The sequence below is a fragment of the Myotis nattereri genome (genome assembly GCF_964212035.1).
Source record: "Myotis nattereri genome assembly, chromosome: 3".
Lineage (NCBI taxonomy): Eukaryota > Metazoa > Chordata > Mammalia > Chiroptera > Vespertilionidae > Myotis > Myotis nattereri.
The window spans coordinates 140,665,994-140,690,691 of NC_138077.1; the positions used below are offsets into that span (position 1 = coordinate 140,665,994).

General features: G+C 42.1%; 1 protein-coding gene across 3 annotated transcripts in view; it reads left to right on the forward strand.

Annotated features, from left to right (window-relative positions):
* Positions 1–24,698, forward strand: part of CDKAL1 (CDKAL1 threonylcarbamoyladenosine tRNA methylthiotransferase) — a gene marked incomplete at its 5' end in the record, with an annotated part of 671,369 nt that overhangs the window by 519,109 nt on the left and 127,562 nt on the right. For all 3 annotated transcript variants that reach the window (XM_081086812.1, XM_081086813.1, XM_081086811.1), the window contains one exon: positions 19,939–20,001. In XM_081086812.1, the coding sequence (XP_080942938.1) occupies positions 19,939–20,001 (63 nt within the window). The remainder of the gene's footprint in view (positions 1–19,938; positions 20,002–24,698) is intronic.

A 24,698-nucleotide genomic window follows, 5' to 3' on the forward strand; every position in this document is an offset into this window, starting at 1 on the left:
AGTTTATAAGAGACCTTCATCTATCCCCAATCTAGGCCAGTGCTTCTTAACCTTTTTATAAGAATCTGATTTTTGTATGTATAAAATATTTCTCTCTCTCTCTCTCTCTCTCTCTCTCTCTCTCTCTCTCTCTCTCTCTCTCTGCTAAAACCTAATTTGCCCCCAAATGGTAATACGTTTTTTGCACACATAGATAGCCTAAAGCCATCCCTGGCCCTGAGTAGGATCCATGTGCACAGTGATTAATGTCACCTGAGTGGCCTACTTCCTGTCCACAGTAGGACAACCATTTTAGGACATTTCCTTGTAGACCGCAGATACCAACAATGAGTGCTTGTGGAAGGGAATAAAAGATTAACTATAGGCTGACCACTTAATTGCAGAAGAAGCTGGATAAAGACACTAGCTTTGATAAGTTGGCTTATTCATGAGAACTTGAATATCTGATTAGTGTATATGCTTCATATAAACCTAAGAGAGAAAAATAGGTCAGGAACCAAGATAGTACTTCCAGAACCTGTGCTCACAGAAATCTGGGGGAGAACAAAAGAGAATGCTACAGATTAACGCCATGTGACATGAAACTGGAAAAGGATTCATGAAAGCAGTTCATAAATGGTACTTAAGCACAGTTGACGTTGAAGGAACACACATGATCTAGATTAAATAATTGGTTGCATTTTTTTTTTTATTGGTTGGGGTTTTGGGGAGAATGTAAGTTCCATCAGAATATTGTCATTATTTATAGTGAAAGAAGTGCAGCCTGATTCCAAACAACCAAACTAAGAGCAAGATATAGAGTATAACTTGTTTAAAGGTTAGGGACTGTGTTACTGCTTACTAATTTCTTTCATTAATGCCTGGCTCTACAACACTGTTTTTGGCTAGTATTGGAATATGTTACTCACTCTCAACAATATGATTACAAAGTGTCAAATGATACCTTCTACATCATCTTTTGTGAAGACAGTGTTATGCTTTATGCATCCTGACTACATATGGTGCTGCTGGGAATTAAAATTGTAGCATTTAGGGTTGTTGTTGTTTTTTAATACTTTTAAAAGGATAAAAACAAAAAAAAGGGTAACCAGCATTCTTTATAAGTGCTGAGATGAATGTTCCCAAATCCTCAGGCCTTGAGGAGAGTCATGAAGGAATGTAAAGGAAAGGAAAGAAAGGCAGGAGATGAAAGATTGACGGGGCTGTGAGGGTGGGATCCGGGGCTGATGGACAGCCCTCTCTAATTCCTGATGCTTCAGGGGATGGGCATAGACCTCCATAGAATGGAGAGCCTGGATGGTCGGGTAGCAGTGCTTTAGTCCCCAAGGAGGCCTACCTATTTTCCCATTCGTTAGAGTGGCCAGAAGTTTCTGCACCTGGTTCAACCCATCCTTAGGCTTCCAAGGCTCTGGCAACCACCTGGGGTTGTGCAGACAGTGGAAGAGTCTATACAAATATGTTTCCTGGGGGAGGGACTCATTGGTTTTTATGGGATTTTTATCCCACGAAAGGTTTAGAACCCATTATATGATGTTTCCTTTTAAGAAAACAAAAAGTAGTGCTTTTTTAAAAAATAACTTGTGTTAAAACACAAGTTCAAATCCACATTGTTCGAGGGTCAACTGTAATTGCTAATAAAATGTATAGTGCAGATATTCAGTAAATCTTTGAGTGAATGGATGAATGCTTATCATTAAACTATAGTTATGAACACTTTGAAAATATGAAGCACTATGTAAATGTCAAAAAATGTTTGGACGTTGACATTGATTCAAGTTACTTTTAGCATAATTCCTTTAATATGATTATGGCCAGGTGGTGTATTCAGCTTTTTCTAAGACACTTATCATTTTGCATGTATGTTAAACCTACGGGCCTTTTTAAAATACCTTAGACTCTTCTCCCAATAAAAAGCAGAAAGAATACAACATACATGATAAGATGCTTAGCTCTTCACTGCTGAAGAGGGAAGGGAAGGAAAGGGAAGGGGAGGGGAGGGGAGGGGAGGGGAGGGGAGGGAAGATTGATGGGGCTGTGAGGGTGGAATCTGGGGCTGATAGACAGCCCTCTCTAATTCCTGATGCTTCAGGGCAGGGGTCCTCAAACTTTTTAAACAGGGGGCCAGTTCATTGTCCCTCAGACCTTTGGAGGGCCGGACTATAGTTTAAAAAAAAACTATGAACAAATTCCCATGCACACTGCACATATCTTATTTTGAAGTAAAAAAACAAAATGGGAACAAATATTTGTATTTGCATGTGGCCCGCGGACCGTAGTTTGAGGGCCCCTGCTTCAGGGGATGGGCATAGACCTCCATAGAATGGAGAGCCTGGATGGTGGGGTAGCAGTACTTTAGCCCCCAAGGAGGCCTACCTATTTTCTCATTCGTTAGAATGGCCAGGCCTGTCATATGATACCTATACTTGGTGCATTTTTTTCTCTACTGTGTGAACATGGGTTAATTTCTCTGAAAGCTCTTCTGTAACATGAATTATAAATAAGTAGGGTTGTCTGAGGTGTTGGAATGGGCACAGGGGAAACCTCAGCTATCCGTGTTCCTCCTGCCTGCCCTTTTTCTAATTTCCTAGGCCCTCAACCACCATTCCTCCCCCCACATCCCACACGTGCGTTCCGTCCCCTTCCTGCCAGTGGCTGCACAGATTTGCTGGCTTTGAGCCAAACTCAGAAATTTTCATCCTCTGTGTAGTAAACTGGCCTTACAACATAGAAAAGAATCAAGCAATGTCTGCAGTGACATGAGGAAGGGCGAGTGGAGAAGATTGAGCTGTATATTAAATTGTCTTCTAGTTATCAAATAAAGACTCCTTTATCATAAAGGCCAAAGATGAAAAAGGAAATGTGTATGTTTAATATATGGAACGAAAATAAGTCTGTTTTTGACATAGTGCTTGAGGAGAAGATAGGTCAAAAAGCCCAGCCACCCCTGAAATGAATTTTAGACTCTTATTATTGGTGTGATGGGATGGAGAGAGATATCAGTGATGGTTGCATTGCTGATAGAAATGATTTTTTACAGTAGGTGCTAAATTAGATGTAGAAAGTAGGAGAGTTATCAAGTCTACATTGTCACGTCTGACCTTCCAGGTCCCAGTCGTGGAATCATAATAAAAACGAGTTGTGGGCTTATCTAGAGATGCAGCAATAACTGGCACAGAACAATTTTCGAGCTTCTCTTCAAATGGGGTGACACCAGGGGTTATTCGCAGCCATGAAGGAGATGCATTGGTTTTGATCAGTTTTTAGAACTCTATAGCAGCTTATCTGTGGGTCAGAGAAATTTCGTTTTCTCCATTCTTTCTTTGTTCTTTCCCCTTGGGGGCTCTGTAGATTAGCCTCTGGAAGCTGGTATGAGGCTCTGAGTGCTAACAGAGTTCGTGCAGATCCAGCCTGCACAACCCTGTCTTTCGCAATGTTGAATGCCAAGCTCATTCCCACTGAATGTTAGATTCAGTAAAGGCATGTTCCCATCTCTCTATATATAAGAGAAAGAGAAGTATTAATAACAATGCAGAAATACATATAAGTCCAGGGTACTAATTAGAAAACCCCACACTGCATTTATTTTATCCACTTGCAAAATATTACTCTCATAGTTACATCTCTAATATGACTTCCTACTTTTGATTTTTGTTTAATTTTATAAATTAAACTTACTAAAATAACTTACAGGTATCAGACATGATTATTAAGCAAGTAGGAAAAGGTAAATAAAACCACTTGTTTCCAGCCTCTCCCTAGTTTCAAATAATTTACAGCACAGTAAGACTTTGAAGACAAAAATAAAAAACTGCAGTACCTAGAGAGAAGAAAATTTGAGTTTTAACACAGTAACTGCTAATCTTTTGAAAATATCACTGTGAAACAGTTATGTTGTCATATGTTAAAGAAATGTTTTAAATTTGAGAAATAAAAGTGAAACCTCTTCATGCATGGGTAATACTTGTGTCTATGAGTTGGTCTAGATGTACTACAATTGTGAGAAAGACAATATAACAGGAATTAGATTAAAACCTGTTTGTTTTGCTTTGTCAAACTTCTTAGCTTCAAAGTAACTAAAGGGAGGAGAACATGTTTATTCTTATGCTCTTCGGTATTTATATGTCATAAAACCTAGTGTCTAGTATATGGACAGCAAATCAAGAATCTGACTCCATTCTGAACTGCTACTGGTTATTATCTTTACTCATTGATTTTAAAGCTAAGGATAACCCATGATCTATAGCTATTGATTTTGTTCTTTCCTGGTATTCTTCCATCCCCCAAAAGATACTGGATGCTGTCATTCCCCTATCCTGAACATAACTTCTAAGAAAGCTTTGTGAGGGAGCAGATATGTTAAAAAAAATTATTCATAAAATAGAAATTGATGCAAAAGCAGAACCCTATGGGAAACAAGTTTCAATTTCTGGAGTTATTACAATTATCATCTTGAAGTACCAATTCTAGTTATAAAAATAATTTTAACATAAAGTTGTGTTTGATTTAGTTACCTGTGTAAGAATCATAAACAGGTCACTCATTGACACAACCACTTGGTGAGCAGCATTAATACCATAGGTTAATACCCAGAGTTTTAAGAATTTATTCAATAAACATTTGAGTACTTAGTGTGTGCTGGTATCTGGTTAAGTACAGGATGGGGCAAAAATAGGTTTACAGTCATTTGTATGGGAAATGATACAATCCTATATAATAAAAGCCTAATATGCAAATTGACTGAACAGAGGAATGACTGGTAGAACGACCGCTTGCTATAACACCCACTGATCACCAGGGGGCAGATGCTCAATGCAGGAGCTGCCCCCAGCCCACAGGCCCCAGGCAGGCCAAGGCAGGTGCCAGTGGAGGGCCCCCAGTTGCCCCGCCAGTCACCCCATAGATCGGCCCTGATCGCCTGCCAGGCCTGGGGACCCTACCCGTGCACAAATTTTGTGCATCCGGCCTCTAGTCCTATCTAATAAAACAGAAACATGGTAATTGGCGTACGACCGCTACCCTTCCCATTGGCTAATCAGCAAGATATGCAAATTAACTGGCAGCCAAGATGACGGCTGGCAGCCAGGCAGCTGGAAACTAACATGAGGCTTGCTTGCTTTAGTGATGGAGGAAGCCAAAGCTTCCCCGCCTGCCTTGCTGGCCTCTCAGCTATACTCTAAGCAACTATGTTACAAAAATAGAAGCTAAAGAAAACCCCGGGCTTCAGCCAGCAGGACCGCAACATTGTTTCAAATACAGAAGGGTAAACAAAGGCCAGAAACCTGCTTTCAGCAGTGGAAGTCTCATAGCTGGAGCCGAGCCTCAGAGCTTAAGCTGGCCCAGAATGAAAAAAAAAAAAAGGAAAAAAGGACAGGTTGGGAGCTTCAGTCCCAGCCTGAAAATGGCCCTCATCCCCTCACCCAGGCTGGCCAGGCACCCCAGTGGGGACCCCCACCCTGAAGGGGGTGTGACCAGCTGCAAACAGCCATCATCCCCTCATCCAGGCTGGCCAGGCACCCCAGTGGGGACCCCCACCCTGATCCAGGACACCCCTCAGGGCAAACCAGCTGGCCCCTACCCGTGCACCAGGCTTCTATCCTATATAGTAAAAGGGTAATATGCCTCCCAGCACCGGGATCAGCGGAGCCGCGAGGCCTCCCAGCACCGGGATCAGCGTGACAGGGGTCAGCGAACAAACCCCCCCTGATCGGCCCCACTCTGTGTGTGACAAGGTGTGGCGCCCCAATCCCCCCCCCAACCCCCACGGGCCCTGCTCTGTGTGTGACGGGGTAGAGCCATAACCTCCCCATCGGCCCTGCCCTGAGTGTGACAGTGGCGGCGTCCCAACCCCCTGATCCGCCCTGCTCTGTGTGTGACAGGGGGCGGTGCCCCAACTCCCCTATCGGCCCTACTCTGTGCGTGATAGGGGGGAGCTCCCCAACCCCCTGATCAACCCTGCTCTGTGCATGACAGGGGGCAGTGCCCCAACTCCCAATCGGCCCTGCTCTGAGCCCGACCAGGGGCTGCACCTAGGGATTGGGCCTGCCCTCTGCCACCCGGGAGCAGTCCTAAGCCAGCAGGTCGTTATCTCCCGAGGGGTCCCAGACTGCGAGAGGGCACAGGCTGGGCTGAGGGACCCCCCTCCCCCCCAAGTGCACAAATTTTTGTGCACCGGGCCTCTAGTAATTAATAATAATACAAGAATAAACTCTGTGTCCCATACTCACAACTGTAAACCTAATTTTGCCCCCCGTACAGTAATTTATTCTTGCCACCAGATTGACTGTAAGGTCTGTTGAGTCCAGTGACCTGCTTTCCATCTCACCAGGGCAGAGCATGGTCCCTGCAGCATGATGGGCAGTAATTGCATCAAATGAATGAATGTGTCATTCAATTAATAACTAAGTTTTAGAGCTTGGAGAATGGATTTTAGATTAGAGGCTGAGGACAGGGACAAAAAAACATAGGAGGAATCAGAACACCAGCTGACTAATAAGGGAGGAGTGACCAAGGAATGCTGAGATGGCCTCAGTGCACAGAAGGTGTCCGAATGCCTCAGGGCACAGGACTGGATTAACATAGGGTGGGTAGCAAGAGCCTGTAGGGAGAAGGAAGGACAGAAATAGGGAAATGGAAATTACTAGAGTTGAAGTGTGTCATAAACTGAGAGTTTGGAGGGAAAGGTGACTTGGTGGATTGTTTGAAGGATAAGAAGGTTTGATGAAGGTAAAACCAAAATGTTGAGGGATCAAGGGGATGTCAGCATTTCTCAAACAGCTCCCATATGCAAGGCACTGTAATACAGTGTTGTGGAGGGAGGAAGTGCCACCCAGATGACCAGGATGTGGATTTTGCCCTCAAAGAGGGCTTGGCACACTGTGAAAACAGTAGAGTTCTGTGTAAATACACAGTCAAAAAGTTCTTTCTGTTTGGGGGATCCATCGTGAAAGAGGTGATCTCTGACCGGGCTCTTCAGAATGAATTTCACACTTGAAGATGGTCGGGAAGGCATGCCAGGCAAAGGAGATAGCATTGGCAAGACGTGGCCTCAAGAAAACACAGGATCTGCTAGGAACAAGACGTTGCCTTTGGTGTTAGTGGGGAAATGTGGCCAAGCCCTAATGCAGTACCTAAAATTTGATTCTCTGAGTATTAGGGAACCCTTGAAGGCTCTAAAAGAGGAGCATGGCATTGGATGACCATGCACTAGAAACCCCACTCTGGCCTCAGCACAGAGCCTCGGTTAAACAATGCTTCTAAACCCTTGCTTCACTATAGCATCACCTGCAAAGATTTTTAAGAATTTCAAATCCGAGGCTGTAGCACAGATCAATTAAATTAGAATCGGTCATTACTATTATTTACTATTATTTAAATCCCAAGGCGATTTCAATGTGCAGCCAGAGTTGCACACCAAAGGTTTAGAGCAGGGGCTGGAAAACTCGTGCTGTAAATGGTCAGATAGATAGTCCATACTTCTGGCTTCACAGGCCATGCTGTTCCTGTTGCAGTCATTCAGCTCGGCCACAGTGGCACAAAAGCAGCCGCAGACAATGCATGAAGCAATGAGCATGGCTATGTTCCAGTAAACTTTACAGAAGCTGAATTCCTTATCATTTTCAATGTCACCAGCAAATCTTGTTCTTTTGGGTTTGGTTCCTGCCCCCCTCCCCCCAGCCATTTAAAAATGTAAAAAACAAATAACAGAATATACAAAAAAAGAGGTGGCCAGCTGTAATTGGCCCACATGTCATTTTTGCCAGCTCTTACTGTAGAGGGTAAAAATTGAACCCAGGTAGTTCAGGGGGAAAAAAAATATTACTACCATAATCAGGTGAGAAGTAGTGCTAACTCTCTTTTGTGGCCCATTATAAATGCAGAGTGAAAAATAGGTGATACTGACTTGATATTTATAGCAACTCTTGTTCTTGTGTGTGACTTCCGAGCACCCCAAAGTTGTCACACAAAGGAACTTGGGATGAACCATTGTGCACATCTAGTACTCAGTACCGTGGACTTTGTCTTGTCACTTTGCAGGGTTTTGTTTTATATTGAAAGGCTGCTTCTTTTCTAACTTCTTGTGAAGGCTATTCATTTTAGCAGCATCTGTTGCTACCAAGTAGTTAAGTCTCCTTCCTTTTCTGTGGCAGCCTTGCCTTTGTCGCCAGAAAATGACCTTTCCTTGCAAACAAATGCTCTCTTTAAGACTACAAGGGGAGTTTGATACAGGAAGATAGGCTGCCTGCATTGTCCTTATGGGCTGTCCCTGAATGAATGCAGGCAGAATTTCCTTTTTGCATTTCCTTGCAGCTTGTGTTGCCTGGTTAGGGACCTGCCACCCCCACTGTGAAAATGAGAGGCTGATTGTACACCTTCAACGCCACTACGGTGATTTTAGAAACCATAAGGCTGCAAAGAAGTGTTTCCCACTGATATCCGCTGTGTTTTAGAATAAGTGGTACATTTCCACATTTGCCTTCTTTATTTTATGTGAAAACCATTATAGTTGGGAGAACAAATTCACTGTATCTGTTTTCTAACTTCCACTCTTAGAATTCTGCTGTTTTAATGTCCTCTAAGAAATGCTTTCATACCACACTCACTACCCCCCACTTCACCCTCCTCCAGTGCCGATTTGAGAAAATAAAGAGCCTGATAACTCTCCTTGAGTTTGCTGTAACTGGAGGGGAAAAGGAGATTCAAGACCACAATCCGAGTCAGCAGCGAGTATGGCCATTTCAGTGACCTCGCAGATCTTACTAGAAAGGAAGAGGGGTAAAAATGTGTCGAGTTAGAGCAGACTTTCCAAAATTTTGTCTTCCATCCTCAGTTCTTTCCCAGCGAGCGTGAAAGTGCATGGTGTGTGTGCCTTATAACGCAAAAGCAGAAGAAATTTTGAAGGGTTTGTCTGTTTTCCCAAGTATTTTTGGTTATTTGATCACCAAACATATTTCACATCATTGACTTTCTAAATTGATTTCTAAATCTTGAGGTTTGTTTTAATTCCAGGGACCTGTTCTTCCTTCTCTAGGTGATGTTGAATCATTATCACCGCAGGGACACAACCCAAATATTCACACTATACGAGCAGGGTTGTGATTGAGTGCCGATAATGTCAAGTGCTTTTAATTAAGCTTCTGATGTTTTAGACATTGATAACAAAATAAAGGTGCAGGCTTATTAAATTAGCTTTCCATTTATTTTTCAGAAGCACTCACCAAGTAGGGAGCTACATAGATAACAGCAGCCGTTCTCTTCAGCCAACGCCTCCGGGTGTCCCAGAGGAATTCCTGCTCAGAGTCCATTTTTGAGCAGAGGAAGAGGTTAGGAAATAAGGCAAAGCTTCACACATAAAGCAGAGATTGAGAAAGAAAATGCCTGATAGAATTCAGAACCTAGAATGGCAGGAGCTAAAAGGTGTTCCCATCCAGAACAATAAAGGTTGACATGGGAAGAGAACTTAGGAATCCTCTCTGCCACTCAGCCGCATGTCGGAAAACACAAGAGCATTTAAATAATGGACTTTCCCCTTAAATCAGTGCCACTGGGGACTAGGACTGGGGCACTGGTATATCTTAAAGACACCCTACTGATTCTAACCTGCAACCAGAGCTGAGCACTGCTGGCCTAATCCAAGGGCCTCATTTTACCTATGAAGATACCTGAGCAGACACCTGGCCCAAGGTTAGAGAGCTGCTGTCGCTTGGATTTTAACCTCTGTCTTTTCTTCTTATCTCATTCACTGTATATGCTCCCTGGGTGATCATATCCCCGCTCCTGCTTTTAATTATACAAATAGATCCACATCTCTCTTCTAGCACCATCCTTCCCCTTGTCTCTACCTTCCTTCTCATTCTCTCTCCAAATGTTTCACAGCAGCCACCTCACACTCATTATATTCAAAACTGAATTCCCCTCCTCAGTCCAGTCCTGAAATCTGATTTCTTTAGGTTGCTTCCATCAGCACAGGGTACTTTTCTCCCCTCTGTAATCTCAGCCAGAAATTGTGGTGCCTTCCTCTGCTCTTCCCTCCCTGTGTGCCTGTCCATCCTACCTCCCAGCAGCTTCTCTCACCCATCCCACCTGCCTTCCTTGCCCCGAGCTTAATGTGATGTGTTTTTATTTTTTCTGAACCACTACGACATCCTCTCACACCATCTTTGGCCTCTAGCCTTGTTTCCATGCTTCATCTCTAATACCAGTAGGATGCTCTTTCTGAAACACAGATTTGATCATTTTGATGAAACTGTCATATGCACTAATCATTTAATCATTTCTTTGATTCAACAAAGCTCCCACCTTACCTCCCTGTCTCTGTGTGCCTGTACCCAAGCTACTTTCTTACAGTTTATATAGATGCATAATCTGTCTACATACTCAGTTCTTTTATTTTGGCTTTTATCAAAAATGGAACTCTTCAGTAAGCTATGGTATAATATGTTCCCTCTAGACCAGTGATGGCAAACCTTTTGAGCTCGGCATGTCAGCATTTTGAAAAACCCTAAATTAACTCTGGTGCCGTGTTACATATAGAAATTTTTTGATATTTGCAACCATAGTATAAAAAAGATTTATATTTTTCATATTTATTTTATACATTTAAATGCCATTTAACAGAAAAATCAACCAAAAAAAAATGAGTTCACGTGTCACCTCTGACACGCATGTCATAGGTTCGCCATCACTGCTCTAGACAGAACTTAACAGAGCAAGCAATGCCTGTCCCCTGACACCTGGAGCCTGCCCCTGCAGGAAGTATAATAGAAGATGCCACAAGGAAACTCAGACCTACCTGAGTCTCAGCTCACATCCTTAGTAGTTGCTTCAGTTACCTCTTAAGGTTTTCTGGCTACTTCATTTCTTACCCCTGACGCCAGTGTCTCTTTTGCATTTTGCTAAGCCCTGTCCTCCCAGTGACTCTCTCAGTTCCTGACTAGTTCTTCACCAAGGACTCCCTGACCCTTAGTCATGTTTTTATCTTGCGCCTCTTGGCTATTCAGCTCTTTTGCCTCAGGCTATGATTCTCTGAGTTCCCTTCTGAATGCCTATCATGGCATATAGTCCTTGATCTCTAGCCTTTATTGCCTGGAATTTGGGAATTTGTTTAGAACCTAACTCTCCTAGTCCCTCGGAGACTCCCCTTGGTATTTGTCCTACCCCAGCCTGGCCTCGTCTCAGGTGCATCTGCCTGACACAAAGGCCAGCTATTCAGAACCTTACTGTCCAGTTAGCAAGTTGTCTTGATTCCTTATCTTTCCACTCTGACTTTTCTGCTGCTACTTGCCAGTTGATTGGTTAACCACTTCTTAGGCTCTCTTCCAGAAAGGGGTCAGGAAAAAAATAAGTACGTTGAAACTCTCCTTTCTTACCATATCAGTTTTATTTTAAAAAAAACACAAAAAACTTGTTTTAGTGGTTGCCCTAGAGTTTGCAATATACATTTACAACTAATCACATAATACGATACTACTTCACAGACAGTGTACCTTATAATAACTAGATAATCCTAATTCCTCCCTCTCCTCTTGCATAATTGCTGCTATTCATTTCATAAATACATAAGCATGCATAATTGAATACACGGTTGCTGCTGTTTTTTGAACACTGTTATCTATTAGGTCGATTAAGAAAAGTTTATTTTTCCTTATTTCTTCTTCAATGCTCTTCATTATATAGAACTGAATTTCAGACCTATATTTTTTTCTTTCTCTCTAAAAAACTTTATTTTAACATACCTTCCAGGGAAGGCCTACTGGCAATGAATTCCTTCAATTTTTGTTTGAGAAAGTTTTTATTACTCCGGATAATTTCACAAGGTACTGAATTCTAGGTTGGTGATTTCTCTCTTTCCCAACTCTTAAATATTTTACTCCATTTTCCTTTTGCCATCATGGTTTCTGAAGAGACTCTGGAAGTAATTCTTATCTTTGTTCCTTTATAGCCAAGGTATTTTTCTCCCTGGATTCTTTCAGGATTTTCTGTTTGATTACTGTAATTTGAAAATGATATGCCAAAGTTTTCTTGGCATTTGTCATAGTTGGTGTTCTCCAGTCTTCCTGGATCTGTGGTTTGGTGTCTGGCATTAATTTGGGGGATATTCTCAGTCATTATTGTTTCAAATATTTGTTCTCTTCCTTTCTATCTTTATTCTTCTTCTGGTATTCCCATTGTGCATATGTTACACCTTTTGTAGTCCCACAGTTCTTGGATATTCTCTTGTTTTCGTCTTTGCTCTCATTGCTTTTTGGTTTTCAAGCTTCTATTGAGATATCCTCTAGCTCAGAGATTCTTTACTCAGCCATGTACAGGTTACGAATAAGCCCATAAAGGCATTTATCATGTCTGTTAGGTTTTTTTTAGCTAAAGCTTTCGGGGAGAGGGTCAGGGAGGGTCTTTCTTAGGATTTCCATCTCTGTGCTTGCATTGCCCATCTGTTCCTGCCTGTTGTCTGCTTTATCCATTAGAGCCCTTAGCATATTAATCATAATTGTTTTAAATTTCCAGTCAGATAATGCCAACATCTCTGCCATGTCTGGTTCTGATACTTGCCCTGTCTCTTCAAATTGTGTTTTTTGCCTTTTATTATACGTTGTAATTTTTCTTGATAGCCAGACATGATATTCTGGTTAAAAGGAACTGCTATAAATTAGTTTTGAGCTATGTGGTGGTGAGGTGAGCAACGTGGTGGTGAGGTGAGGGGAGAAGAAGCCTTCTCTCTATTCCTGTGACTAGATCTCAGTTCTTTAAAGAGCCTGTGCCTCTGGACTGTGATCTTAGCAAATGCTCCTCAGGTTTTCCCTCCCCCAGCCTTAGCTGGGACAGGAGGGCTGGGTGGGCTGGAGTTCAGGATTGCCCTTCCCCAGGTCAGTTCTGTTCTGATGATTATACACCTAAGGGCAGGCCTTGTTAACAAGAACAGAGGACTCTGGTATATTTCATAATGCTTCCTTTTCCCCCTGCCTCTGCCAGAAGGAAGCCCAGGAATTTTTCTTTGATATTTACTATGGGAACCTGGTTGAGCTCCTGCAGATAAATTTCACAATATTGTGTCCCTGTCTCCATCCCCTCCCCAACAACTGGACCCTCCTGGAGTTCTTCACTCCCTGAGCTGTCTGACCGAGCTCCAGCATTCCGTTAACTGCAGTTCGGGTTTCCCCACTAAACACTGGCTCCGGTGGCAGCTCCATCCTGCATCTCTGCTCCAGGCAGCTGCATTCCCTGCATGTACCTGTTAGTCTCCAGTCCTGGGCCTGCACTTTTCCCTGTGCCTGCCCCTGTCTCCTGGATCCAGGAAGAGCTGTTGCTTTTCAGGCTGCTCAGTTTGTTACTTGTTGGGACAGAATGGTGACTTCCATGCCCCTGACATGTGCAGCAGAAAACTGGAAGTTAGTACAATGAAACTCAATCCTGCTATTTTGGCTGCTTACCACCAAGTATGATGAAGGCTTGCTGAAACCTTTATATTTTATTATAATAATAATACTAGAGGCCCGGTGCACAAAAATTTGTGCACTCGGGGGGGGGGGGGAAGGGTCCCTCAGCCCGGCCTGTGCCCTCTCGCAGTCTGGGACCCCTCGGGAGATAACGACCTGCTGGCTTAGGCCTGCTCCCGGGTGGCAGAGGGAAGGCCCAATCCCTAGGTGCAGCCCCTGGTCGGGCTCAGAGCAGGGCCGATTGGGGAGTTGGAGTGCCACCCCCTGTCATGCACAGAGCAGGACGGATTGGGAGGTTGCGATGCCACCCTCAGTCACACTCAAGGCAGGGTCGATGGGGAGGTTGCAGCGCCACCCCCTGTCATGCACAGAGCAGGGCCAATCAGGGGGTTAGGGCGCTGCCCCCTGTCACGCACAGAGCAGGGTGGATCAAGGTGTTGGGGCGCCGCCCTCTATCACCCACAGAGCAGGGCCCATCAGGGGGTTGGGGCGCCGCCACTGTCACACTCAGGGCAGGGCCGATGGGGAGGTTATGGCTCTACTCCGTCACACACAGAGTAGGGCCCGTGGGGTGGGGGGGTTGGGACCCGCACCCTGTCACACACAGAGCCTCAGGGCGATCAGGGGGTTGGGGAGCTCCCCCCTATCAGGCACAGAGCAGGGCCGATCAGGGGGTTGGGGCGCTTTCCCCTGTCAGGAACAAAGCAGGGCCGATAGGGAGGTTGTGGCCCCGCCCCCTGTCACACACAGAGCCACAGGGCGATCAGGGGGTTTGGACGCTGCCCCCCGTCACACTGATCCCGGTGCTGGGAGGCATATTACCCTTTTACTATATAGAATAGAGGCCTACTGCATGGGTGAGGGCTGGCTGGTTTGCCCTGAAGGGTGTCCTGGATCAGAGTGGGGGTCCCCACTGGGGTGCCTGGCCAGCCTAGATGAGGGGATGATGGCTGTTTGCAGCTGGTCACACACCCTTCAGGGTGGGGGTCCCCACTGGGGTGCCTGGCCAGTCTGGGTGGGCTGCTTTCAGGCTGGGACTGAAGCTCCCAACCGCTCCTTTTTTCTTTTCTTTTCTTTTTCATTCTGGGCCAGCTTTAGCTCTGAGGCTTGGCTCCAGCTCTGAGGCCTCAGCTGTTGAAAGTAGGTATCTGGTTTGTTTAGGTTCTGTAATCGAAACTTTGTATCAACTCCAGCCCTGAGATCCCGGCTCGCTGAAAGCTGGTTTCTGGGATTTTGTTTAGCGTCTGTATTTGTAACAATAATGTTACAAACTGCAGGCTCAGAGGCCAGCAAGGCAGGCGGGGAACTTTGGAGTCCTCCGTCACTAAAGCAAGCAAGCCTCATGTTCAGTTTAAGCTGCCTAGCTGCTGGCCGCCATCTTGGCTGGCAGTTAATTTGCATATTGCCCTGATTAGCCAATGGGAAGGGTAGCGGTCGTACGCCAATTACCATGTTTCTCTTTTATTAGATAGGATAGTGTAAGCATATCAAACTCTCTTAAAGCGCATATGTAGATTTTATCACTTTTTGAAAATCCATATGTAGAAATGAAGTCCATAGTGTTATTGTTTTGCCTTACAATACTATTTTATTTGAGAAAGCTTTAATCTACAAGTAGAGAATGAGCACAGAAAGCATTGAATTAGTTTGGGGAACCAAGAGAAGTTAAATTGGAAGATATTGTTACAATTTAATTGATGGTATAACCTCATCTTCAAAATGTCTATTCTCATCACATGCAGAGCCTTTTTCAGATCTGAGATATGCATACCTTTGATTAAAAGTAAAACGATTACATTGTCTGGAACCCTGAACTATTAGAACTGCTCCATTGATTGGGGCCTTTAGTTTTGTTTAGGTTTGTCTGAAAAGGAGTATAAGCATGGGTATAAAAGGGGTCAGCCGTGTACTCTGTCCTTGAAGAGTGAAGTATAAAAGCAATTGAGGAAGTACTTGTAGGATGGAGATCTGCAGAGGGTTAGCTTGTCAGAAATCTAGAAGTTTCACCAAATTTGCATACTGCCTCATCTGTTAAACCAAACTGCAACCCACGTAACTTCAGGACTTGGCATGTAGTTACATTTTAAATAAAAGTTCTCATCTCTGTGGCCTGGGGATTGATGACCAAGGTGACTTGAAGGTGTCTCAGACAGCTCTGGGAGGGATGTCTGATGTACTCACTGTACTTTGGCCACCCTCATTACAGGTTCATCACACAACTTGTTTAACATGTTTACTTTTTAAACACTTGGAGAATTAACAGGTGGTTGCATGACTGAGCTGTTTGTTTTAACAGGCTAAAAAGTGGGAGGTAATTTAGACACACTCTATGATGCAATAGGAAAATACCTAATTATTCTGTTTTTGGCTCAGCTTTTGGTTTCAGTTAAAACTAGCAAGGCTCAACAAGCCTATTTTGTAGCATAGTAGACTTAACATTGTCTTCATATGAGAAACTGACTCACTAGCAATAATGGTCACACTCTATAGTTATTTGTACATGAAACCCTCTACATGGCTTTAGTGCTAGAACTTAGTGAAGGGTCTCCTTTCAGAGTATCTGTCATAAGCAGTTAAACTGTGAATACAGAGGGCTCCTAAAGTCCCCTGCCTATTTCAGCATGCTGTAGACACCAGCCAGCTTATGTTTTCTGTCTGAACATAGAATACTCAGAAGGTAAAATCCTGAAAACAAGACAGCTAATGGTTATTTTGCTGGTTGTTCATCTTGATATGTCAGGATATAGGTTTTGATTCTTTCTTGAACTGTCTTCATTAAGCAATTAAAAAGAACAAGGAATTTTACTGGATAATTGGTTCTTCATTTGGTTTGGGGAGCTTACCAGCAGACATAGACATGGTCAAAGATAGACATTCAAGATCAGGGATGGCTAACTTTTCCTGTAAGGGGCTAGATAGTAAATACTTTAGCATTTATGAGTCATACGATCTCTGTTATAACCACTCAATTCTGCTGTGGTAGAATGAAAGCATCCTATATAATAAAAGCCTAATATGCTAAGTGTCCGGTCGTCTGTTCGTCCGTTCAACCAATCAAAGAGTAATATGCTAATGATATGCTGAGGCTCAACCGCTCACTATGACGTGCACTAACCACCAGGGGGCAGACAGTCGACCGGTTGACCAGTTGCTATGACATGCACTGACCACCAGTGGGCAGATGCTCCAACCAGTAGGTTAGCTTGCTGCTGGGGTCCAGCCAATCAGGACTGAGCCAGACAGGCCGGACATGCCCTGGAGCCCTCCCATGGTCTCTCCCCGCTGGCCAACTTCCTGCATCCTTCCCTGGCCCTGATCGTGCACCAGTGGGTCCCTCGGCCTAGCCTGCGCCCTCTTTCAATCTGGGAACCCTCAGAGGATGTTGGAGAGGCGATTCTGGCCCAATACCGCAGGCCAGGCCAAGGGACCCCACTGGTGCACGAATTCATGCACCGGGCCTCTAGTTCATAGATAATACATAACTGAATGTCTGTGGATATGTATCAATAAAACTATATTTACAGAAACAGGTGGTGGGCTGGATTGGCCCATGGGCCATCATTTGTCAACCCCTCTTCTGGATCCCAGAAGATATGCCACTGGGCTATATGACTCTAACATCACAGGAAAAAGAGCCGTAATTTTCAGTAAACTGGACTAATACATATAACCTTCAATATTCAGAGCCAAAACTTCACTGTACTTGTATATAATAAATTTTTTGTCAGAAAAAAGAACATTCTTTCCTCTCTGGCTTCTTTGGGGGCTAATCTGAATAGTGTGTTTATTTATCATTTATACCCCATTTCCTTCCCAAAATAATTTGAGGTAGCTTATAATAAAATGCATCTTTAGCTATCAAATTAGGTTCAAAAGCCACAAACAAAGGCACACAAAACAAACTGAATATTCCATATTCATTGCCAACTCAAGCTGGTAGCTCAACCATCTCTGGGACTGAACAGACCTGGGGACACCTCCTAAGTTTAAGACTGCTTTGCTCCCTAGTTTATCTTCTCTAGCATAATTTCCTTTCTGAAAAAAAAAAAAAAATTCCCCATGTTTTAATTAATTTTACCAAAGGAAGTGTTAGTATCCGTCATTTTTCTTCTGATTAAAATATAAGCCAAGAACTGTTACACCAACTAAGTGGGTATATGGGAATGAAAGAGAAAATTATAAGCTAATGAAAACTTTGGTGGCAAGTGACCTGTTCAGAACAGATTCCAGAGCTCCTAGAGCCAAAGGACTGTTTCCGGTCAGCTAGAGATCCATCTCGGTTGTCTGGGGAAAAGGAATGTTAAATTACCTTAGAGTCTGATGGTCAGAAGCACACCTGAGAGATAGACCAGAGGAGGTGGGAATTCTGGCTGAGCGGCAGGGAGGATAACTCTCAGTGGGCCTCAGATTGTGGAAACAAGGCCAAGTGATTTGACAGGCTGCCAAGGGGAGTTGTGGCTCCAAAGACAGTTCTGAAATAGGGAAAGTAATCTATGGGAAAACTGTGAGTGTGTACAAATGACTCTGATCCAAGGCCTTAATTAATAGCAGACTTGAATACTTAGCCAAGTGGCTGCAGCAGATCCTGTGGAACCTAGGAGATCTGCTTAGTTCCCTGGCACTGGGGAGGGATCACAGACATGCTCAGGTAGACACTGGAATTTAAAGGAAGGAAATACTTTCCTAGGAAACGGGTTCCAGTCAAGTGAAGATAGAACTCATTTACCTGGTAGTGGGATTAAAATCAACAAAGTAGAACCAGAAGCAACACAGGGATAGAATTAAGGGCAAACTGGCCAATCTCGTGATGGAATGTTAGTATGTGGTAGTGTCAACTCTATGATGTACAAGAAATAAATTCTATAATAGACACCTGTGAAGATGTTCAATATCTGTTTTAAAAATGTTTTATCTGTTCTATAAATTTAGAAATGTAACAACCTATAAATGGAAAAAAGAAATTAAGAATTTCCGACTTAAGCTGTAATTTCCACTCACTCTGGGTGAGAAGGCAAATTGATACAATGTTTTAGGGAAAGGAGCAGTATGGCTGTATCTATTAATGTAATAAACATACATACTGTTTGATTCTGCAACTGGATTTTTCATAATTTATCCTTTAAATATCTTCCACTCACCCTAACTGGTTTTGCTCAGTGGATAGAGCATCGGCCTGCAGACTGAAGGGTCCTAGGTTCGATTCCGGTCAAGGGCATGTACCTTGGTTGTGGGCACATCCACAGTAGGGGGTGTGCAGGAGGCAGCTGATTGATGTTTCTCTCTATACCTTTCCCTTCCTCTCTGAAAAAAAACAAAACAATGAAATATATTTTTTAAAAGAACTACCTTCCACTCTCATGACCTGGCCAGTTTGTTCAGTGGTTAAAGCGTTGGCCCGAGAATTCCTGGTGAAGGGTATGTACCTGGGTTGCAGGCCCAATCCCAGCCCAGGTCGGGGCATGTGCAGTAGGCAACTCATCCATGTGTCTCTTTCATTTCTCTCTCTCTCTCTCTCTCTCTCTCTCTCTCTCTCTCTCTCTCTTTCTCTCTCTCTCTCTCTCTCTCTCTCTCTGTCTAACAGGAAACAAAAACTTTCACTCTCAGTCTGGCAGATATTTGTGCAAAGCTAATCATTATATTTAAAAATTGAAATGAATTGCAGGAAAAAAGTTCCAATTTCAGCCACTTAATAAATATTTGTTAAATTAATGAGAAAACCATGCAAGGCACCTGAATTAGATAACAGTGACAGACCCAAGCTGTGACCTGGGGCCTGAAGGAGATATATTGTTTAAATCAGCGGTTCTCAACCTATGGGTCGCGACCCCTTTGGGGGTCGAACGACCCTTCCACAAGGGTTGCCTAAGACCATCGGAAAACACATATATAATTACATATTGTTTTTGTGATTAATCACTATGCTTTAATTATGTTCAATTTGTAACAATGAAAATATATCATGCATATCATTACGATTCATTACAGTAGAAAAATTACAGTTATGAAGTAGCAACGAAAATAATTTTATGGTTGGGGGTCACCACAACATGAGGAACTGTATTAAAGGTCGCGGCATTAGGAAGGTTGAGAACCACTGGTTTAAATAGACAATGAAGTGCCCAATTTAGAGTAACAGCAGTTGATATTACAATGAAATTCAGAGGTCTCTTTCCTTTTCTTTTTCCTTTTAGTCTCTAAGTTATGTGTCTATAAATAGGGTTTTTTATGATTAATGTTGTAATTATGCAACCTTCTAAGTGGCCTGGCTGGTCTGTGACAATGACCCACATAACCATCAAGTGGCTTTGGTTTCTAATTTCATCCACATGTCCCATGTTGACACTGGAGCCCCTCACCTTGCACAGGGAAGAATATCTCAATACACATTATCTTAATGCAGATAGAGAGACAGAGAAATAAATACGGAGAGAGAGATATACATATAGGCACATATGTACATGTATGTTTTGCCACCTATCAACTCAGATGTCTGTGTTTTCTTCCACAGAAAAAGCAAAGAACAAAAGATCTTTCTCGGGTATTTCACTCCTACAGTCCGTATGATCACAAGGTAAGAGATGCATGTGATGAGCGTACTGGGTGGTAGAGAAGTCTTTCTGAATGTATGGCACAGTGTCCCCTGGTTTGTAGTGGTTTTAAAGTATACTTACCACTTCCATTTCTATTTCTATCTTCATTTCCAACTCTATGTCTTTAAAAGAAACCAGAAAATGTGTATTTTGAACTAAAATAATTGTATTTTACTCACATTAAAATCTAGTTACATGTTGTCACTGAAATCTCAAAGACTGCAAAGACAGGTTTGGGGTTTTTTTTTGTTTGGTTGTGTTTTTTTTCTTTTCTTACTAAACAATGTCGTGATGGACTTGGCTTTTGGATTGGTACAGATAGTTGAAATATTAACTGCCAATTCTTGGTTCTCCATTGCTCCTGATGGAAAGCTACTTTCCGAATGAAAACCCTAAGGAAAAACAGTGCGTAGCATTATATGTGAAATACCCACTGCCAATAGTTTTGCTACACAGAAGACCAAATTGTGTAGGGACCCTACGCATCCATCCCACAGCTTGATGTACCCTTGGCCAGCTCTGATTCTTTAGAACCCCAGCTCTCCACTGCCTGTATTTGAAGATTTCCCAGACATCTTTTTACTTATAAGTATTTCACTATATTTGTAAAAGATCGGACTCTTTTTAAAAACCACACGCATGACTGTTTTGAAAGAAAATGCTCAATATCGCATCTTCATAGGGAAATACATTGCGAGATTCCTGCGAGTTGTGTAAAACTTCTTTATCACGTAAGATTCCTGTAAATCTGTTAATTTGAGGTGACTTCAGAAGCAAACAAAAAAGTTGCACCGTCGAATTGCTAATATAAACTTAAATCTTTATCTATGAATTTACAGGGAGACATGTGGTGAGGATTTTTTAACTAGCCAAAATAAGTAGTGTGAAAACTACTTTCCTCAGCTCGGAATATGAAGATGTCTGGATTCAGGAGGGGAAAATCATGCCAGTTGTTCATAAAAGTTGAAAGAATTTGAATAGCTTCTAGTGTTTCTATCGTGACCAATTTGACTGAAGTCCAAAAATTTTTAAAAGAGATGTTTATGCTCCTCCATGTGACCATCGCTATATACATAACTAAAAATTATATCATTTCAAGTTGCTTTTTTGAAGTTAAATCAATCAGTTTGCAGAATATGGCCATTTGTTTGAAAGAGGTTGAGAGAACTCATAGTATCTGACAATGCAGGTGGAAGGTGCAGGCTGATAAGTAATATACGAAAGCAAAAGGAATGTGATTGGCCAGATTTCTGATGGGAAAGTTGCATTTTTTTAGATGAAGCCATGTAATGAACATAAATGCAACAGTGGCTAAAGTTAACATTTAACAACAAAAGGCTGTGACAAATGTTTTGCCTGACTTGTCTAAATTTTGCCCACTTCTAACATTTTTTAATTCACAGTTAAGGGAAATTCCATTATTCTTTTATTAGAACCCTTAATGGAACTTGGCCATTTGCAGCTTCTACCAGCTTCCTCTTCATATCCTTTGTGGCATTGTATCAAAGTCACCTCAGATTATTTTGGCTTCCCTTGTGAAGACTTCATTCCTCTACAAATTAGTCATCAGGCAACGAGGAATTGAATATAAATGCTAGATGGAGTTCCTTTTGATCTTTGCTTTAAGATCTGTAATAAATTATTATAAGTAACTGGACTGCCTATGAGTGATTTTTGAAGCTTCCAAGGTTTGGCCTATTGGCATTCTGATTTATTCTGTCTGTGTGGTGAAGGAAAAGGGAAAAGTTTCCTGCTAGGCAGCTCTCCTGCCCCTCAGCAGCCTCCTCCCATTTTTCTAAGCGCCATCCAGACAAGTCCAGCTGCATTACTTTTAACCTTGTCTTTTGTCGATCAGTGTCCACAAAGATGAAAATCACAGGGACCGCATAACATGCACTATTTTCTCAACCTCAGAATGTTTCTTTCTCCCCCCCCACCCCCATAAATAAAATAATAGAGGGTTATGATTCAAGTTACTTTATCATTTTAATTAACCAATTATATTCAAACAAATTCGTTTTCTAGGCAGATAGGTTTTAGTGTAAAATACTTAAAGGGGTAGTTAAAGTTGGTTAAAACATGCCATGCTTAATATAATTTGTGGAGTGATCTTTAGGTTAAATATGTACATAAATCATAAAATTAAAGCTTTTACAAAATAAAATATAGGCTGTGTTGGATTTGTTTTCAAAAAGAATTCAAGGAGGGGAGTGAGTAGGGTAGAGGGTAGGGTAGAGTGAAATAAGATTGGCCAAATGTTGATTATTGAAACTGAATGATGGGTTTGTGGGCTAACGGTCCTATTCCCTGTATATTTTCTATATGATGGAAATAGTGCATAATGAAAAAGATGCAAAAGTAAAATAAACTATGGTCTGCTCCCAAACGTGAATGTTATGATATTCTTTTCCTCTCTAGCTAAATTCCTTTTATTACTAATGTTTCCCTTGATGTAAATGTGTACCAAAGAAGGACTACTCCGCATTTCAGTGGGCGTGTTATGCTCAGTAAACTCAGAAATGCACTCCTGTTCTGAAGTGCCATAATTTCCGGGGGCTTTGTCCCAAATTATAGTGGGTCACTTAAATGACAGCCCTGCCTAACTAGCAACTGTTGAAACAGTTGTAATTACAAAGTATAGTTGGTGCAACTGTTTTGTTCTCAGTCAGTCAGTTATATTTGCTCTTCTTTCCTTCCCCCCAACCAAGATTGCTCCTGCCTGACCCCAGACGCAGGAAAGTCACCAGGTTAAACAGACGTGTTGTTTGAGTCTGGCCAGGTGCGGTCCTTAATGGTGCTGCTCTAAAGCCATTGTTTGGGTTGTAAATGGTCAGTTGGTTTTCTCTTAAATGCTGTTGCAAAAAGCAAACAAAGCTTAGAACAAAATGTGCACTCAGAATGAGCCTCAAGGGAAAAACCTGATTCATTTTTTTATACTCCAAGACAAATTTTCCTGTAGACTGGAAGAATTTCATTCCGGACTATAATCTCTGATTCTGTGTCTTTTTAAAAATATTTTTTTTTCAGGAGTTCTTATAATATAGACAAATGCAGAAAGGCTTTCACCAAAGCTAATTCCCATTTATCTGTCCTAATAAACGGTAACATTGGTAAAGGGAATTCAAAAAAGCAGGTAATCTGATGGTATTTTGTTCATGTATTTCTTCTGTTATTTTAAGAATCATAATAAACATAGCTCGTAATTTCTGGAAACACACATACTGACTACCAGGAAAGGTTCAGGGTCACAGGCCTTCAAGGTCACAGAAAGCCAGCTTGGAGTTAAGTTTTCCTTTGGATAAGTCAGAGGTAAGTAGAGTAGGGTATAATTAGAACAATTTTATGGAAGCTATGCGAATTAGCGAGTGCTTTCTGTCTTTGGCTTAAAGAAAATATTACTATGCATATAAAAGATGTTTCTTTTTTCCTTCCTTTCTTCTTTTCTTTCATGTTAGATTTTATCAGAATTATGTGTTTAGGGGTAAATCTAGATTTATTAGCCAAACACAGGTGTTAATAATCTGCTCATGTAGAAAGCTATTATAAAATATGAAAATGCTTGGAAAGAAAAAGTTACAAAATTCTGTTTGGGTTTACAGTGGTTCTTAACATGTGCACAGTTGACTAAGATCCTAAACACAGTTAACCTGTATGAATGCACATATCCTAGACCCATGGTCGGCAAACCATGGCTCGCAAGCCACATGCGGCTCTTTGGCCCCTTGAGTGTGGCTCTTCCACAAAATACCACACGCAGGCGCGCACATACAGTGCGACTGAAACTTCGTGGCTCATGCGCAGAAGTCGGTATTTTGTGGAAGAGCGGTATTTTGTGGAAGAGCCACACTCAAGGGACCAAAGAGCCGCATGTGGCTCGTGAGCCATGGTTTGCCGAGTTGAAGTTTGCTGACCACTCTAGACTATTAAAAGTGAGTGAGTCCTTAACAGGTTGTCACTGTTATACTTTCTGTATTGTAAAATAAGAGGGCTTCTTATTTTCTTTTAGTGACTATTGTTATTTTAATAATTTTCTACTCTTAAAGATATAAATCAGTGGACACACACGAGAAGTAACATTATTATATAGCTCCTGTATTGGTGAAGTAAGCTTTTCTTTTTCTTTTGGTGACTAGTTTCATTTTAATAAACTTTCTACATGCATAGACATATATTAGTTGAACTGTAAACAAATTCATATGTGTCAAAAAAACAAACAGCTATGTATGAAGGCACTTGATTAGTTAACCAATGAGTAAGATAGAAAAGGAACGTGAGTACTTTACTCAACCAGGGTCTTTTATGCAGTAATCTTAGCTCAGAACCTTCAGATAAGCTAGCCTGGGCCCAGCCTGGCAAAATTATTCTTTAATTCTCCTTCCCCACTTCATTACTTCTTTAGTCCCCCATCTACAAACAGTCCATTTTTTTACAAAAACAGTCCTAACAAACAAATATGCCTGGTTTCCCAAACCACAGTCAACCCTAGCAGCAGTTAAAAAGAGGGTGGTTATTGCTTCAAGAAGTCAGAGCTCCGTTAAGAAGTGGCAGCATGCTAAATGAAGGCAAGGCGAAGGCCATAAAAACTGTAAGTCATTAACAGAGGAACTCTAAAAGTGCAGCTGCCCACAACCACTTAATTTGGACCCAGATTCCCAAATATCCCTATACATTTTAGTAG